The sequence below is a fragment of the Haliotis rubra genome, unplaced genomic scaffold, assembly GCF_003918875.1.
Source record: "Haliotis rubra isolate DU_JTF1 unplaced genomic scaffold, ASM391887v1 Scf249, whole genome shotgun sequence".
Taxonomy (NCBI): domain Eukaryota; kingdom Metazoa; phylum Mollusca; class Gastropoda; order Lepetellida; family Haliotidae; genus Haliotis; species Haliotis rubra.
This window is the reverse complement of record NW_025766547.1, coordinates 457,654-476,046: the sequence shown is the minus strand read 5'-3', so window position 1 is coordinate 476,046 and position 18,393 is coordinate 457,654. Positions and strand designations below refer to the sequence as shown.

The 18,393-nt window shown below is 39.1% G+C and overlaps 1 protein-coding gene across 1 annotated transcript in view; it reads right to left on the bottom strand.

Moving 5' to 3' along the window:
• LOC124279255 (telomere-associated protein RIF1-like) overlaps nt 1-3,157 on the bottom strand; it is a 59,681-nt gene extending 56,524 nt beyond the window's left edge. Inside the window, 3 exon segments of the mRNA XM_046715073.1 lie at nt 249-413; nt 1,397-1,525; nt 3,045-3,157. Of these exon segments, the coding sequence (XP_046571029.1) occupies nt 249-413; nt 1,397-1,509 (278 nt within the window). The 5' untranslated portion in view covers nt 1,510-1,525; nt 3,045-3,157.
• Nucleotides 3,158-18,393: the final 15,236 nt, after the last annotated feature.

Below are 18,393 nucleotides of genomic sequence, written 5' to 3'. Positions count from 1 at the left end.
ATATCAATGGCTATGCATGGTCAGTAGCGAGCTTAACACAGACAGCACTGGCCTGAGTCCTTGGGAGATCATACTAAACTGTGATATCAATAAATCTGTAATGACTGTGCAAGTTTACATTTTAACTCACCATAAACATGATTACGATGGACAAGATAGTAAAATATGGTTTAGGACCAAAGACTCAGTCAAGAATGGGGTTGGTTGATAAAACTGACGTCAATTTGGGATCCAGATTCCAGACATACCTGACTATTTCTGTATCGTGGAGACAAAAGCCGAGCACTTGCAGCGCCCCTTGGCGGACAGCATTGGACTCATTCTGTATATCTTTCTTCAACACCGTCAATACTCGGTCAGCTTGCTTTGTAAGGTCAAGGCTGATGAAACTCAACTCCTTTTCTCGTAATTGTCTGGAAAAGCATTGAGTATATAACATGATACATACCACAGCAGGGCTCCAGATAATTCTTCAACATCAGGAGTATGTACTCTTATTTTTTCAATATAGGAGTACTGGATAAACTTAAGAGTACATTTGAGTACTGAATGGAATTAATGGAGTATCAGTAATCTTGTGTTTCGTTTCATATATGCACCACAACATTGCTACTCTTGTGTAAACAGGTCAATAAACAATAAACAACACTCTTACGTCTGTAAATGATTCCAAGACCGTACAGCATTGCTGTGGTGCGCATATTTTTTATCCGTACATGCTACCGATACGGCCCTTATCTGGAGCCCTGCACACTTTGTCTGCTGTCTAAAGCCACCCTCAGAAATATGATAAATATATGACTGCAGCCTATAAAAAGTCAAGCCTGGACCAGACAATCCAGTGATCTATATTGAAGAAACAAAATATGCTATTGCATGCCAGGCAATCTAGTGATTGACGTCATGAGCACCCCTGGACACAACTGAGACATGATCACATAAATTTACCAAGTCATTCAGTCTGACCCTACCACCATATTCCATTAGTCACCTCTTTTTGACAAGCATGGGTTGCTGAAAACCAATCTTAACCCAAGTAGTCATGATGTAAAATCTCCCCTAAAACTCTGGTGTTTAAATTTAGGTTATGACCATAACACCATGATTTATATTGTTAATATTCAACAGTGAGAACTTGACAGTTCATAGAATTTGGGACAAGTATTTCAGAATACACATTTGTTTGATGATGTAGACTGACTGAGTTTGGTTTTACGCCGCTTTTAGCAATATTCCAGCAACATCACGGCGGGGGACACCAGAAATGGGCTTCACACATTGTACCCATGTGGGGATTCGAACCCGGGTCTTCGGCGTGACGAGCCAACGCTTTAACCACTGGGCTACCCCACCGTGATGATGTAGAAGTTCATATTGAATCACGCTCGGCACCTACGTTGAGAGAGTTGTGTAGGCTTCGATCTTATCATCCAAGTTGGTTTTCTTGGACTCAAGCGTTGTCAAGATGACCGACAGATTCATGCTGCTCGTTGAGGAGGCTGCTACCATCCTAATCTGACATTAACTGGAACAAAGATTCGTTATAAAATAGTTCACATTTCCATTACATTCTTTCCAAGTGATGTATAGCATTGTAGAACAAAACAAGAATCATGATTAAATAATCTCAATGACCACCAACGCCGCAAAAGGGTAGTACCATTTGCATGTAGCTTTATGCCTCTCTATATTTCAACTGTATGACAGCTTTCATTCATGGAATCAAATGATAACAGTGGGTTTCACAACACTTTGTACAATATTTCAGGTTAATCATTCAGCTTGATATGGGAGAACTGAAAGCCACAACAGGGCTCGATTTAGTGCTTTGTTACTTGCACTGGTGCAACCCAATATTACAAAGTGCAACCTAGTTATTAGTCTAACTTGCACCAGGTGCAAGTCAATTTTTGAGTGGGTAAACTTCTGAATAAAACATCTAAATAATTCAATAGCATATTTCTTTCATTACATATTGCAATAAAAATGTGCAACTGGAATTTGACTGGTGCAACTAGGTTTTTATCTTAGGTTGCACCTGGTGCAAGTGGGTTAACATCTCTTAAGCCCTGCACAAGCAGTTATACTGCCAACACGCCTGGAATGAATCTGGTAAACAAAACCAAATTCCTGTATCCTAAACGCATCAAAATTGACAATGGACGCAACAAAATTTATTAACGCATCCACATGGACGCAGAAAAAGTCCAAATACTTTTGTAAAAATTCACATCAAGTAACAATAAGTTATCACTGAGCTTGCTACTAGCTGGGTTATGGTATCATTTGCAATTTAATTACTGTAACAATGTGATGATCATGATACACAATACAATTACAGTATTAATAATAATATTCAAGTGTCAGGGACCCCCATTTTGTTGTCCAGGACCCCTGAAAATTACAAGCATGAGTCCCATGGACCGTCAAATACAGGACTCTAGGTAAATCCCTGAAAACTACAAGGATACTTTCACAGAATACGCCATGTCTGCAACAGTTGAATTACTGGCAGCCATACGATTCCATAGGAGCAGAGACAAAGATGACGAGAAGATCATTGTTGTGTGGTCAGTTGTGTTTATACAATATATAATACAATGTAGGCCTACGTCATATGTATTATGTAATATCTTTATTTTGACATCTTGTTCACGAGAGATTCCGTGTCGACATTTATAACAGACATACATACTCGGGACCAAATAATCGTAAATTAAATACACCTTCAAAATTAAACATTTAAATGCCTTTCACCATTCAAGAGCACGTTGTCTGTGATGTTTTGGGACAGGTCGTATAATAAATACACTATGTCATTGTTTACTTCTCAGTAAAATAGTCCAGCGGTCTCTGGAATATCACTCTGAAATGCTAACAAAATTATCGTGATCGAGAAAGTATTTGACGTACTCGTGTGAAGACCGATGTGAACAAAACGAAAAACTCGCAAGATCAGCATCAGGTGACTATCGTCAGCAACCACCTCAACATTCCGACAAACTTTGACAACAATATTCTCCCGGGAGACACTTGATATATACCTTAGTATCCTAGGCACCAGCTTGTGTAATTTCGTTCACCAAACATCATCCATTGACAACATATATTACTGCTATTTCCCTAGCGCGGTTCAACACTCCGCCATGAAAGTGTTTCGCGGGAAATTGTCATGCGCGCACCGGAAATAGCCGCGGATTGGCTGTCAGAAATGGAAATGACGTGGTGGTGTTTACATCGGACATGCTGGTACTCGCGCCCAGTAGCGATCATAAAATCTTATTAGTAAGTGTCAATAATAGTACTTATCACTGGTAAGATAATATGAGTTATTGAGGATACTATAATTAATCAGTGACTCCCTGTATTTGCATTAACAATGTTGTAACGATGATGATGATGATGATATGTCGACGACGACGATGATATTTGGAGATATGATGATGTTTCAGAAGCCTTCATGGAATATTTTGTAAAAACATTATTCAAATGTTATAACCGAATGTTCATAGAAAACATTGCTAAAACATTTCTGGAACAATAATACACATTAACATATAGAACCGTTTTTCAAAACACTTGGTGCCCATGCATTTCTCAACGGAAACAAAAACATTTTAAAAAATATTATAGTCAAATGTTTACGAAATTGTTTCTAAAACGATTCTGGAACCATACAAATTCACGTGAATAAAACCTTTTAAAAACATTTCTGGAACATTTCGCGGTGTGATTTGGCGATGTTTTTATTACATTTTCGTGTTACTGGGTTGATGATGATAGTGTTAATTGTTTGTGTTAATTGCCGCTTAACACCGCATGAAAATATTAGCGATAATCACATGTTGTGTAACTAATGCTGTCGGGGTACAATATGTTTCAGAAATTACACACTTTGCTGTACCATCATATGTTTGTGGAATTTAAAAAAATAGGCAATAATCCACGAGAAACTGGGAATGACGGAGTATATGTCATTCAGTTTCGTTATATTTACAAAGTGAAAACAAGTCATACCGGCGACAAAGGATGTATCTTTTAAAGATTTTAAACACTATAGGAGTATGACAGAAGGATTCGTACAAGCTGAGATTTCGTTTGAAGCTAAAATTGTTTTGTTGCCTTTCATCACAAGGTACAACGGGTAAGAATCGACAGCCAGCTACGAGCGGTGACATTTAGCAGTGAGTGAATTTAGTTTTACGCCGCTTTTAAATATTTTCCAGCAATATCACGGCGGGGGACACCAGAAATGGGCTTCACACATTGTACCCATGTGGAGAATAGAACCCAGACTAATCGGCGTGACGAGAGAACGCTTTAACATCAAGGCTACGACACCTCTCACTTGAGGTGAGGTGAAATTCGGTTTAACGTCGTTCTTGAGAATATTTCGCTCATATGACGACGTGCATGCGCGTGTACGTGTAGGTGCGGCTGCTTGTACTAGCCCAGACTGAAGCTGGTTTTATAGTGCTAGCCCACTGAGATACCATGCCGCAGTGAAGCATTAATACCCCACTCAGACACATTATACTGACTCCGAGCCGACCAGTCCTTGCTGTACCCATTAATGCCGAGCGCCAGGCAGGGACCAACAAGTTCCATATTTTAACGTCTTTTGGTATGACGCGGTCGGGGATCGAACCCGCGACCTTCCGCTCTCCGGGCGGACGCTCTAACCACTACACCACGGAGGCGGTCCCTCTCACTTGATCAATGTAGATTTCAATAAAACAGCTGAACGTTATGTTCTCAAATGTTCGTTCTGCTAAACAGAACCACTCGCTGACACCTGACTGACTGTCCTCAGGCGGGCTGTAAACCACGTGGTCTAAACTCAGTGATTATGTTAATGGCGAACAAATTGGATTTTTCTTTTTAAGAATAATTTGCATTTTTAGTCATGTGTGTAAAAGATATTCCAAATAAACAGATTGGTTTGTTTTCAGTTTATTAATATCAGCACACATGCAGGTATCGTTAAATAATCATAACAGTATGTCGTGATTCTTTCTCAGGGGACGGGGACGATCGAGTGTGTGTTCAAAATCCGACGACTAGCCAATCTTTCACGGAGATGTATCAGTTCCTATTTCACAAACGACGACTAGTCAGTCTCCCACACATAAGATACGACTATTCAATCTTCCATGCAGATTTATCATTTTCGCGTTTTACAACGGACGACTAGCCAGTCTTCTTTGAGAGGCATTCCTGCTTGACTCAGAGGCCCAGATAAGCTGCGTATCCGGGTAAAATACGCATAGAAAATTTCCAATTACGCATTGAAAAAATAATTGTTGCGTACCAATTACGTATTTAAAATGTTAGATACGCAAAAAGTTTAAAACAAATGCGTACAGAGTATATTTATAAAAATCGCTTGCGTAATGAAAAAGACATCGATTGCTATCAAGTTGTACTGTTAGTATAGGACAAGTGTTGTACTGTCAGTATAGGATGAGTGATTTTTTATGAAATCATTTCCATTATATTTAAGTTGGTTTTGATTAGGTATGACATAAGGCAGTACATACCTGCTTAGTAAACTTACTCAATGACATAATACTTAGGTGAGTAAAATGACTGAAATACCCACATATTTGAAAGCAGTGGGTAACGGAAAATGAAATACCTACTCAACATTCATAATACCCACTCCAAAAAAATACAGTGGGTACAGTACCCACATGACCTAATTCTTATCTGGAGCTCTGGTGACTGATTGACAACGGTACAAGAATCTGTATCGAAACGTCGCTCTCACGTAATGTAAGAAGCTGTTATCCATTAGCTTGTTCAATATTGGACTAACCAGTATTCCTCACAGATATATATTATATTCGTATTTCACCAGCGACTAGCCAATCTTCGAAGCAGATATATTATTTTCATAAATAGTAATAACAGTGATGTATACTATCCAAAAAAGAAACGCATAGGCGATTTGTATTTTTTAAAATCTATCAATTACCTATTGTGTTCAAACAATCGTCAAAATATGTAACTAAAGTGTTGGTAACATGATTTTACACAATTGCACAAGTAAAAAATCGACATTTCCTGAAAATGTTGATTTTGATGAGATTTCTTACAAGGATTAAAAAGGCATCGCCACAACGCAACAGAAATCACCTTCCAGTTGAAATTGTGCAACAAAGAGTATGCACTGTCTGGCAAATAACAATCCAGATTACTTTCGGAAATCGACATTCGTTTTGAAGAAGTTTCAAGGTCAAATCATTACGCCACGTCTTGACGCTGCGACACGGAACATCGCCATTGAAACAATGCACGCTGAAGATTACCAATATTCTGTTGCCAGGCGTCTGAATGTTAGTCTGAGCACGACGTCACGGATTGCAGCTCGTTACAACCAAACAGGTATAATAAATGACCGTCCCCGTACAGGCAGACCTCGAGTCACCACTGCAGCACAAGATCGGTACATCGATCCGGGTACTACATTTGCGTGATCGTACTGCCACGGGTGAGAGCACAGCATCGGACTTCGGAGGATATCCGGTCAAACTGTACAGTACGGAACAGCATGTACCATATTTTAACGTCTTTTGGTAAAATATGGATCGAACCCGCGACCTTCCGCTCTCCGGGCGGACGCTCTAACCACTACACCACGGAGGCGGTCCTGTAATACTAGTATGTAGTTATCAGTTCACTATGATATGATTTGTCACTCCTGTATTAATACATTCAGTTTACACCGACTGCAGATTTGGCTTTATGTCAATTAATTACCCAGACACGAGTGTCAATATGTCAACCCTGACTGTACCGGTAGGCCTGACTATATGATATTAAAGTGTGTCATGGTAGTATATATTATGAAATGGGAGAATACATTAATTGAATAAATTATTTCCATTAATATAGGCCAATACTTACAATGTTGGTGTCCGATGAAGGAAGACAATATTTGATTAATTTATATGATTATGTCATATTTTATGTCACCAAATTGAAATTAGAAGCATATTATGTGGTTATCTCTATGTCATACATCATAAGCTGCCTTTTGATATGCTACATGACTATGTTGTAATAGGTTTATGAAAACATTTTTTCTCGAAATGTTGTCGCAAGCAATTTTGGGAACTCATATTCAATCACCCCACAATGACACTTACAGCAAACAGAAAGAAATGGAACCATATTTTTCCTAAATCCATACACAATAGTGATTATTAGTAATATTGGTTCAAACAATTAACATGTAATTCTCACGGAATTACGCAAGCCCCTGCACTAAACAGTGTAAATTGATCTGGAAAGCTTATTTTAGAATCAAATGCCGTCAAGACTATAATGGAATGTGTGTATTTCTTAGGTATAAAAGGGGAGCAAGTTTTTCCCTTTCATCTCATTTTATACATGTCAGGTTACTAGTCTGTCATACAGACCCTGAAACAAATACATGTATAACCAAAACCGTCCATGCAAGTCTTGAATATGTGGCTAGTCTAGATTACCACAGTTTTAGGAATTGAAGAAAGTCTCTGGTCCCTTTTTCATTATAATTTAGGGACCGTTCATAATTTATGGCTAGGGGCAGTGATGACGATTTTTAAGGAAAAAGCAATTACAATGTGAATGAAACCCCTCTAATAATTTATAAGCTTAAGTTTTTAAGATTAATATGTACAAAATTGCTGACCCCCCAGTGCATGTGTACAAAATTGATGTCCCCCCAAATTATGAACTGTCCCTTATGATTATAATTTAGGACCCGTTTTTTCTGTAAAATATGTGTATTTCAGAGACTAGATGTTAGTCTGTTCAAGTTACTAGAAATCCACCAGTGAGTGTGACGATCAGCATACCCTGTCATGTCTAGTTGCAAGTTGGATTGGGGCGGTGGGGTATTGCTAAAAGCGGCGTAAAACTAAACTCACTCACTCACTCACTCACTCACACTTACTAGAAAACCCCAGTGAGTGTGACGATCAGCATACCCTGTCAGGTCTAGTTGCAAGTTTTGTTCTGAATTTGTATTGATTTGTATACTTAGGTTTTTTTAGGAATACAATTGTTAATTACAGCTAATTTCTTTGATGTTTGGTGGTGTCACGCCTTGTTCTCTTACGAACTGATTCCGGTTAACTTTTACGTTTTAATAGGGGAAAATATATCATTTTGTATTTCACAAACGACGACTAGACAATCATCCTCGCAGATCCATCATTTTTCGCAACCAACGACTGGCCAATCCTTGGCGCAAACTGCAGGGGCCCATGTAAAAATGCTTTTATATAGCGCACAGTGGGATTTCATGGCACTATTGATGACTAGTTTACCGTTACAATTTCAAGCCGCCTTAAACTGAAAAAGGTGTAACGCAGAGTGTGATACAGGATTGTTGAAAAATGGGAGGGTTGCACACTACGTCCTACACCAGAAATATACACTCACTATAACTGACAGATAACTGCAGTCAAATTTGTATACATGTAATGAAGGCCGGATTTAGAAAAATACACACCTAAATATCCCATAACGAAACAAACCCACTCTGTTCCAAACAACAATCTCAGGCCCACTCAGCCAGACTACCATGCTGTCTGCTAGCGGGGGGCTACTTCAGTTTTAAACATATAACAAGCGTGCCGTATTCGTTAACTGAAATATTTACGACGACCTTGACGTCAAAACGATGCCCCTTGCAACACACCTCAAATATCAAACTTAGAAACAGACCAGGATTGTTCTTTGTAATACATGTACACTGTTATAGCGGGGGTGAAATATTGTCGTACAGACTCTGAAACACATACACCGAATATACAGATGATACAAGTCTAGAATGTGAGACAAGTCTAGATTGCTACAGTTTCAGTTTGGAAAATGACTGACACAGTTTGGTTTTAACGCCGCTTTTAGCAATATTCCAGCAACATCACGGCGGGGGACATCAGAAATGGGCTTCACACATTGTGCCCATGTGGGGATTCGAACCCGAGTCTTCGGCGTGACAAGCCAACGCTTTAACCATTAGGCTACCCCACCGCCCCAGTTTGGAAAATGAAGAAATTCTCCGGGCTCCTTTATATTATATTTTATGAAGATAATTTATTAACCGTTTTGTTTTAAATAAATGTTCATTTCAGGGATTAGATGTTAGTCTACGTGAAACGTTTCACACCATGATGTTGACCCCTTGAGTTTGTGTCGACTTTTGTGTTTTGGAATTAAAGTCAAATAATAATTCAAGTACATATTACATCGCGTTTGGCTGAAGACCATGTTTAGCTTCACGAAAATTTTTGCTTGTTTTGAAATGTTGGTGGAATGAACGGTGGTAATATATAGCTAGTAAGGCGTGGCTGTTGATTTAAAACAACACTTCAAAATATTGCAAAAACATAAACGAGAACACAGGTCGAGGTTTCAGCTAGAAACACTGAACGGCTTTTAAACAGATATCAGCGGCTTTCAATCTGCACCTTTCTCTCAAAGTTTGTAAAAATATTGTTTTTAGTCTCCGGTCTGTCTAATTCGTGCGATGTTTTATAAGTTTTAGACACATAACCCAGGAATATTCCAAAGTTCCAAATGGACCTCTGATTGTAAAGCGGACAGTAGCTGAACACTGCATGGTCTAAGGGAAGTAACTCCTTGCGACTCTGCAATAATCAGATGCCATTTATCTGCCCTTAGACCACAAACCGACTTCATGCCGACTCCGTAAGTCTGTCTATTGTGTGAGATACTTTGTGGGTTATAAACGCGCTGAGCTCTCCCCGTGTGTAACATTATTTATATATATATTTTACAATGGATATGTTTCATCAGTGTATTTCAGTTCAGTTAACGGTTGTAGTTACGGCTTACGCGTGTTCGGGGCGTATATATACATATATTATTCCTTAGGTGTTACATATTAGATTACATAGTGTGACGACCGCCTCCGTGGTGTAGTGGTTAGAGCGTCCGCCCGGAGAGCGGAAGGTCGCGGTTTCGATCCCCGACAGCGTCATGCCAAAATACCTTAAACATGGTACTTGTTGGTCCCTGCCTGGCGCTCGGCATTAATTGGTACAAGGACTGGTCGGCTCGGAGTCAGTATAATGTGCATGTCTGAGTGGGGTATTCATGCTTCACTGCGGCATGGTATCTCAGTGGGCTAGCACTATAAAACCAGCTTCAGCCTGGGCTAGTACAAGCAGCCGCACATACACACACACACGCATGCACGTCGTCATATGAGCGAAATATTCTCAAGCACGACGTTAAACCCAATTCCACCACCACCACATAGTGTGACATTGAGATTATCTGCGGAACATATTGAATATAATAGAATACGCTCTCGATATCGGTTTTGATTTACTAAACCAAAAATATTGTCTTCGCAATTAAAAAATATCCAAATTTCGTGTAATACGTATAGAAAGCGAGTATCTATATATCCAGAAAATAAATCCCGATTCCAGTCTAAACTTGATAATCAAGTGATCGATATAGTGAGACACTACCCACGCTGCTAGGACGATACGCTATCAACTATGTCGTCTCTTATAACAAAGCATGTCGTAATGGGGATGTCTGTAACCTGTAATCCCCACGGGCAACTTAAAATATTTAGAAGTCTCCAACTTTTTATCCACGCAATTGAGTACAGAAATGACTAGTTATCAGAATGTATAAGCATTGAGCAACAATGCATAGATCCAGTCTGTGTTCGGCGTGCTCAGGGGGCGGTGGGGTACCCTAATGGTTAAAGCGTTGGCTCGTCACGCCGAAGACCCGGGTTCGAATCCCCACATGGGCACAATGTGTGAAGCCCATTTCTGGTGTCCCCCGCAGTGATGTTACTGGAATATTGCTAAAAGCGGCGTAAAACCAAACTCAGTCAGTCAGTCAGTCAGTCGACGTGCTCAGTGTGCAACAAGAATATTTTCTGTCTGTTTTCGACGTGCTCAGTTTGCAACAAGAATATTTTCTGTCAGGAATAAAACCCTCAAAGAGTATCTCAGTGAAATCTCTGAACTCGAAAACAGATAGGTTCACTAAAGTACCGATTATATCGAATAAGCAACTGACTAAATGTTTATTATTGTTTTTGAAGCAATGACATAAATGAGTACGAATGTGCGCGACAGCCATTTATGGATCTAACCTAACGGGTGGCCACTATATTGATGTCAGCCAACTCCCTTCACTGGAGGCGGCCGCTTTTTTCTAATGTGAATTAAAACATAATTCCGAGATATATTTGTCCACCTCACTGGTGTTTACCGATCACTATTTATTAACGTTTTCGCGACAATGTCGCAAATTGTATTCTATTTAGTTGTGTGTATTGGTTGTCTGTCTGCGTTCAACTACGACTATTTTTACAGATGTCATAATACAGTAGACATTTCAATAGTGAACCAACAAACCGGAAATTGAAATGCTGTTATTCATTCAAACACTTGAGTATATCTATTACAAAAAAAATAGTTTCAGAAATGCAATAAACTATGATAATATGCACTGTAATTCGAGGGGCGGTGGGGTAGCCTAGTGGTTAAAGCGTTGGCTCGTCACGCCGAAGACACGGGTTCGAATCCCCACATGGGTACAATGTGTGAAGCCCATTTCTGGTGTCCCCCGCCGTGATGTTGCTGGAATATTGCTAAAAGCGGCGTAAAACCAAACTCAGTCAGTCAGTCAGTGTAATTCGAGAATACTGGATGACTGTGCCAAGCGAAAAATTTGAGCAATTTGAGCAATTTGAAGCAATTTAATATAAAGATATGTAATACGTTATGAGATACCACGTGAGATTCTACTGTACTGATTATTAATGCAAAGCTGTACAGCAATATACAGTACATTAAAGTTTTCGTCACGTGACATTTCTTTGCCTTCTGATTCGTTCTCACGGAAAATCGCATTTTTTCTCCAGTACGTGTGTGAGAGAAACAATAACAACAGTGGCATCATGGAATTCAGCAGCAACGACAGCAAAAACGATGTCAACAATAACGACAACAGCAGCAACGACATCCGCGTCAGCAACAACGACATGGCTGGACTTATCCAACTGACAGATGCAACATTGCTAACGAATTTTACCTTAAATTGCCAGTTTTTAGGCTTTGTTCTATCGAATTTCTATTGTGGAACACGGCAAAGACCTAGTGTCCGAAGGGGAGGCGGGGTAGCCTAGTGGTTAAAGCGTTCGCTCGTCACGCGGAAGACCCAGGTTCGATTCACATGGGTACAATGTGTGACGCCCACTTCTGGTGTCCCCCGCCGTGATATTGCTGGAATATTGCTAAAAGCGACATAGAATCAAAACTCACTCACTCACCGAAGTGTCCGGAATTATACATGAGGGTAAATAAATCCATTTACCCATTTCTCAGCAGCAGGGTTACTGGTTGGTTATTATGTTGTGAAGGTAAACAGACACATTATAATTGTTCTTCCTCGAATAAATGTTACGTCAGCAGATTGATGACGATAGCGCAATTAGAACAAATCATTTTGTTTAAATGTAAGGATTACTAAGTTATAATGTAATGCAGGTTTTGTGGACTCAAAGTATCGCGTCCTTAACGATAGAAAAACTAGTGATTATCGTTCTACACAGCTTTTAGCAATATTCCAGCAATATCACGGAGGGGGACACCGATACTCCGTGAAATCCGTCGGATGGGAAATTGCATGTGTTTTAATACTTGAAAATATTTCACTTGAGCCATACCTGATATAGCGTACAATTGTCCATTGTGGCATACGACTTTCAAAGGGAATACAATCGAAATTAAGATTGTCCACTTCTGAGTTTCATACAAGCAATGAAATGGCCTTTTATGTCGGAAAGATCATAGAATTGTGTTGGTAAGTTCGGTATATCTTAGCGTAAAATGCTAGAGAACGATTGAACAATATACACAGAAATATCTCAGCCCTGTGTGAATGCAACGACATAATGTCGGATTTACGTTTCAACCTTTTGATTCTTGCTGAAAAGGAAAAGGAAAGTAACATTTTTAGAAATATGGCTATTTCTTTACAACTTATTGCAATTTTTCATCAATCTTCATTGCAACCGCTTTAAGCTTCCACACTCTTTACCGAATGTACAAAAGGAAACATCATTAACTGCACTGTTTTTATATTAATAATGATAATGTGTTTCATTTTAATATGTATCATAACGTGAATGCATACTTTTATCTTCTGCATGCTTATTACCATATCTATATTGAAATTCTTCAAAGGCATTTAGAAGTTGATGTAGTAATACAAGATAGTAATAATCAAGAAGCTGTTGTCTTGTATCATATCTATATTTTAATATTTGGATTGTTTATTCTGTATACATATGTCTCATAAGAGATTGATTGGCTGGGCCTACACTCGTAATTGTATCATGTTCTGATACTGTATGTACCTGTTGAGTTTTATGGTGTGGTACACAAATAAACTTCTTCTTCTTCTGTCAAAGTTGAACACTGATCGGCATTTTAGAAGTTGGTGAGTCAATAATAAAACATACGACGTTATGGATAGCAACTTCTTGTTTATTGCATAGAGCAATGTTTCGGTGTAGATTCTTACACCGATTTAGCTTTTACCTTGAAAACAGTCTAAGAATCTACACCGAAAAGTACTCTAAACAAGATTTTGTTTTATTCATAAAGTCGTTTGCTTTATTATTGTGTTTAGGACAATAAATTTGCAGTATTTCGGAGACTGTTTTGAGTCTTGAAACGTTTTGATGATATTTGTAATATGTTGGTGAAATACATTTTTTAAGAATAAACTTTCTTGTGACATTTCACATCATTTGCACTAACAAGAATCAAATAGCTTTCCATATGTTTGCCTTAGATTTTATTCCAATTTTCTGTGTTTATTCATTACCTTTTGTATTACCACAATTACTGTATTTTAAAATTATTTCTGTTATTAGTAGTATCATCACAATCGGCGGCGACACCGAAGAACAGCACCAAAAGCAGATTATTACGCATTTGCTACTTCATGGCGTCTATTCTTTGTAGATAGTCATTAATTTGTGTCAAAACGAAATCTAATTTCCTCCTTCAAATGTCTGGCATCAACTGTTATAATTATTTCCGCTGATTATTTCCAAAACTGTTTTAACAACAGCAACAGCAATAATACAAGACGTCCAGACCGTAAAGTGCCAACGAAGCACTTTTTCACCCTTCACAATAAACAATCAAGCAAGGGAGATAAGTCGTTGTTTACCTCCATGTATCGGATTAATCCGTGGTTAGATAGGTTGGAGGCGGTACCACCAGGTGGAGTGTACAACTTCTTCTTGGCGCGTCCCAGATCTTGTGCCACTGTTTACAAACACGTGATAGTGTTGACTCAGAGATGTTTACACGTGAAATTAACACCCCCAGCTGACGACCACAGATATCGACAATGATGAGACTGACAGCTTGACATGCGTGTACATATACACATTTAAATTGGAAATTAAAACCATTTCCAAACATTTTGATATCATTACATTATTTATATACGTAAAGGCTTGAAATAATATTTACATTCAGTACCACGTGTTCTTTAAGCAGCAGCTCACATTTTATGGTTAATGCATGTGTCTGTGTGACGCCTTGGTAAAGAGTATTAATTCATAATACATATAAAAGCACGATCTAAAACATATAGACAGTTTATATTAACAACTCTTACGTTTCTGAACATCTGTGATAGCGGAGAATTGGTGATAGGATATTTCAAGTCAAAATGACGCCGCCGCTGGTGAACTAGTTATTGGACAAACACTTTATTTAGTGCAAATCTAACTATTTCAGAATCTACTCACAATTATCTCTTCTCATCTGTCCCTCTTCTGCAAAATCTGCCTCTGTATTTGAACAAATATAATATAGACGAATAAACATATTGAACTCCTCACGGTTGCACATTTAACTGAATTATGAAAATGTATATAATTCTTTCCCGGCAAGAGTTGATTTTTTATCAAAAGAAAAACACACACATCGGAATAAATTCTCTGAAATGCACATACACACAATTGTCAAACACATCCATTAGCTATATCTCGATATAACATTATCGATTAATTGTGATTTATAATTTTATTCGTTTTTGTTGAAATAATTTGCGTGTAATACATAAGACCTATATAGAATATATAAAATGCAATTCGCTAAAAATTCCCCAAAAAGCCCGAAAAACATAAATCTTTAGCTAATTTAGACCAAGCTGTGTTTAAGAAATCACATGACTGACGTCAAATTCGTTTAGTCTTGTGTTCGTTTCCAGACATTCTTTGTCTCAAGATGATGTGCATTTGGGTTGAACAGCTAAGTCGGTAATTCTAGAAATTAATCAAATAATAAAATGATAATTGTCGGAACGATTCTTTCTCTCATGTCTGAAATGATTGGGAATTATCATTTAAGAGAAATATTTGAATTTTCTCGTCAAATAAGATCGGAATATCTGACAGAGTTGATATTTTGAGGAGTAACATAACTGTTTTATACAGAGGTGGTATTGTAATATATAAATAGCTACATTAAATGGTAAATAACTAAAATATTGCTGTGCAGTTTCTGTAATATCGTTGTCATAGAAGTGCAATATACATATATAGAACAGCATACTTCGAACTCGTTGTGTCTCTTCTCCCATGACATCTTCGAGTTCAATACAAAACATCCTAATGCACTAGTATGACGTTTTATATTTATTATATACCCTCTCATCTTGCATTAATGGAGCTTTGGAGAAAGTAGAACCGACAGGGGTTCAATACGGAATCTGGGGTGCAATACGGAATTTGACCACGTCACCCGTATTGCACCGCTGTATTACTGTCCTAATATTACATGGGTATATACTAAATAGGTGATACTGGTGCCGATATTGGTGTGATGTTGTTGTGGTATTTGTGTGACATATACTGCCGTTTAAGAAAATATACACTTGGTAAAACACATGGAAATGTGACACCATGGTCCTTGACACGTTACGTTCGCGTCATTGTTGAGAGATACTTCTTGATATGATTCACGCAACATCGCCTACGATACTCGTGTCAAATCGAATAAGTGTTGTTCTTTTTTCATTTTAGCCGCCACTAAAAGTGGTTTGAATGCCTTCTTTTGCCGGACAGTGTCGCTGTAGTGTGATCTTGCGTTTTTGTGATTTAGATACAACTGCCATATGGGTTGTTTCGTAGCACACACGATCTCTCGACACAAGTTCCAGTATTAATACAGAATACACTACTTCCAACTCTGGATGTGACGACCTCCATTTCAAGGGACAGTTCGTTATATCCGAATGGGACATCACTTATACAATAGTGTCAAACAGTTTCAGCAAAAGTTATTTTCCGGGGAACATTAGTATTATCGCGCGCTAACTTACGGTACAAACGACTTCTCCAAGTAAGGAAATGAATGTTTATTGAGAGAGAGAGAGAGAGAGAGAGAGAGAGAGAGAGAGAGAGAGAGAGAGAGAGAGAGAGAGAGAGAGAGAGAGAGAGAGAGAGAGAGAGAGAGAGAGAGAGAGAGAGAGAGAGAGAGAGAGAGAGAGAGAGGGGACACGAGAAATGGGCTTTACTGATTGTACCCATGTCTTAGGCGAGACAAGCGAAAGCTTTAACCACTAGGCTACTGCCCTGCCGCCCTTAAAGTAATACAGTGAATTAAGTCATTTTTCTTATTCAGATTGTATGACCGAACCGAATTGTCTACGTGATTCTTAAAGCGTCTTTTCGTGCAAATATACATCAAGCGTCATCTGCGACTGGAAATATCGCCCATCTAAAAATGATTGTCGGGAAAAGATAGAAAAATCGATGCCTAATGGTTTTCAGGTACATTGGCTTTTCCTTCAACTTCCTTGTCCTTTCGTCCTTCAGCTTGCAGCCACACGTGCTTGGTCCAAATGTCACATTATCGACCTTTGTGGATTTCATAATGCACCAATCACTATAAATGGTCAGATTATTTACAGAGTGACCACAGCAACGCATTTGCATCTTTTTCTTGCTGACAAGGATCAATAGATTTAATTTCTTTCTTTTTCTGTTGAAACTTGGCAGTGTTAGAACGTGATGGAGCGAGTCCCATTTCATCCTGCCTTGGGCAGGAACGGTTAATAAGGAATCTTCGCTAAGATAGCTTGCCTGATAGCTCTCCGTCTAAGCTTTGTCCCAGTGCGACGGGCACATTTTCCAATCCCCCATCAACGGTTCCTGCTTTTCAGCATACCCTCAGGGAAATCGTCTCCATGGTAACGACCGGTCAGCCAATGAGGAGCCATATATTAATGTTTGTTTTACTAGCGGTGTATCGACGCGTTATGAGGACGGGATTGCCGAGTCGCGTGCAGGCGGAATGAGAGAAATATGTTTACATTCGCCGTCCACGTTTTTCACGTGCAAACCTAGGTCACGAGGTAAAGTCAATGCACGTGCTGCACACGCAAAAATGGACTGGAGGGGTTTGACAGGCGGCCATCTTGGAAAGAAGATAAGGATGGGCTTGAGGCTGTTTTGCTGAATAATTGTCGGGTTTCGATGATAGCCGCGCGTGTGTGAAGCGATTATTTCGGGTGAAATTAGCCATAAATTGATTACGCGAACCGATGTGGCTGACACAGGGCAAGTCAATGGCGAGGGATTTATCAAACTTTAATGTCGTTCCCTGTCTCCCAGCAAATCGATGTCTCCACCACGAATAGTGAAAGAGCTCCTAAGATTTAATTTTCAAATTCACGGCATTTCGGCGTCGCTGGAGACTTCGACATCGTTAATGTTATTGCGAGGCTGCCATTCCCGCTCGCGGCCTGAAAATCCGTAATATTCAGTAATTTTTTGATAGCTCTGTACGATTGAGAGGTTTTAGTTAAGAGATTTGTGTCTGTAAGAGGCAGCTGTGTGGGGCTGGAAGAAGATGGGAGCCGCGTGGTCTTGGAGCACATGGAGATATTGGTCTGAGGTAGTGCAAATCAGGCATGGAATCAGAATATTTTATCTGTTTGCGTAAATTCGCCACAATCGTTGACGTCATTCAATAAAATATGTCAGAATTGTCGTTTGGAATATGCTGTATTTCACAGATTTAATCAAACGCATTTTATAGTACACGTTTCAATTACCGAAAGGAAATTAACACATTTCATAGTTGCTTTAGAAAAGGGGGAATAACTCGATAGAATATTTGAGAGTGGTGTGGGCGCAGATATGTAGGCGGAGAGTGGTGCAGGCGGCGCTGTTGCTGCTGCTATTACTACTACTACTCCTGCTGCTATTACTACTACTACTATTACTACTACTGGGGCGGTGGGGTAGTCTATTGGTTAAAGCGTTCGCTCGTCACCTGGGTTCGATTCCCCACATGGGTACAATGTGTG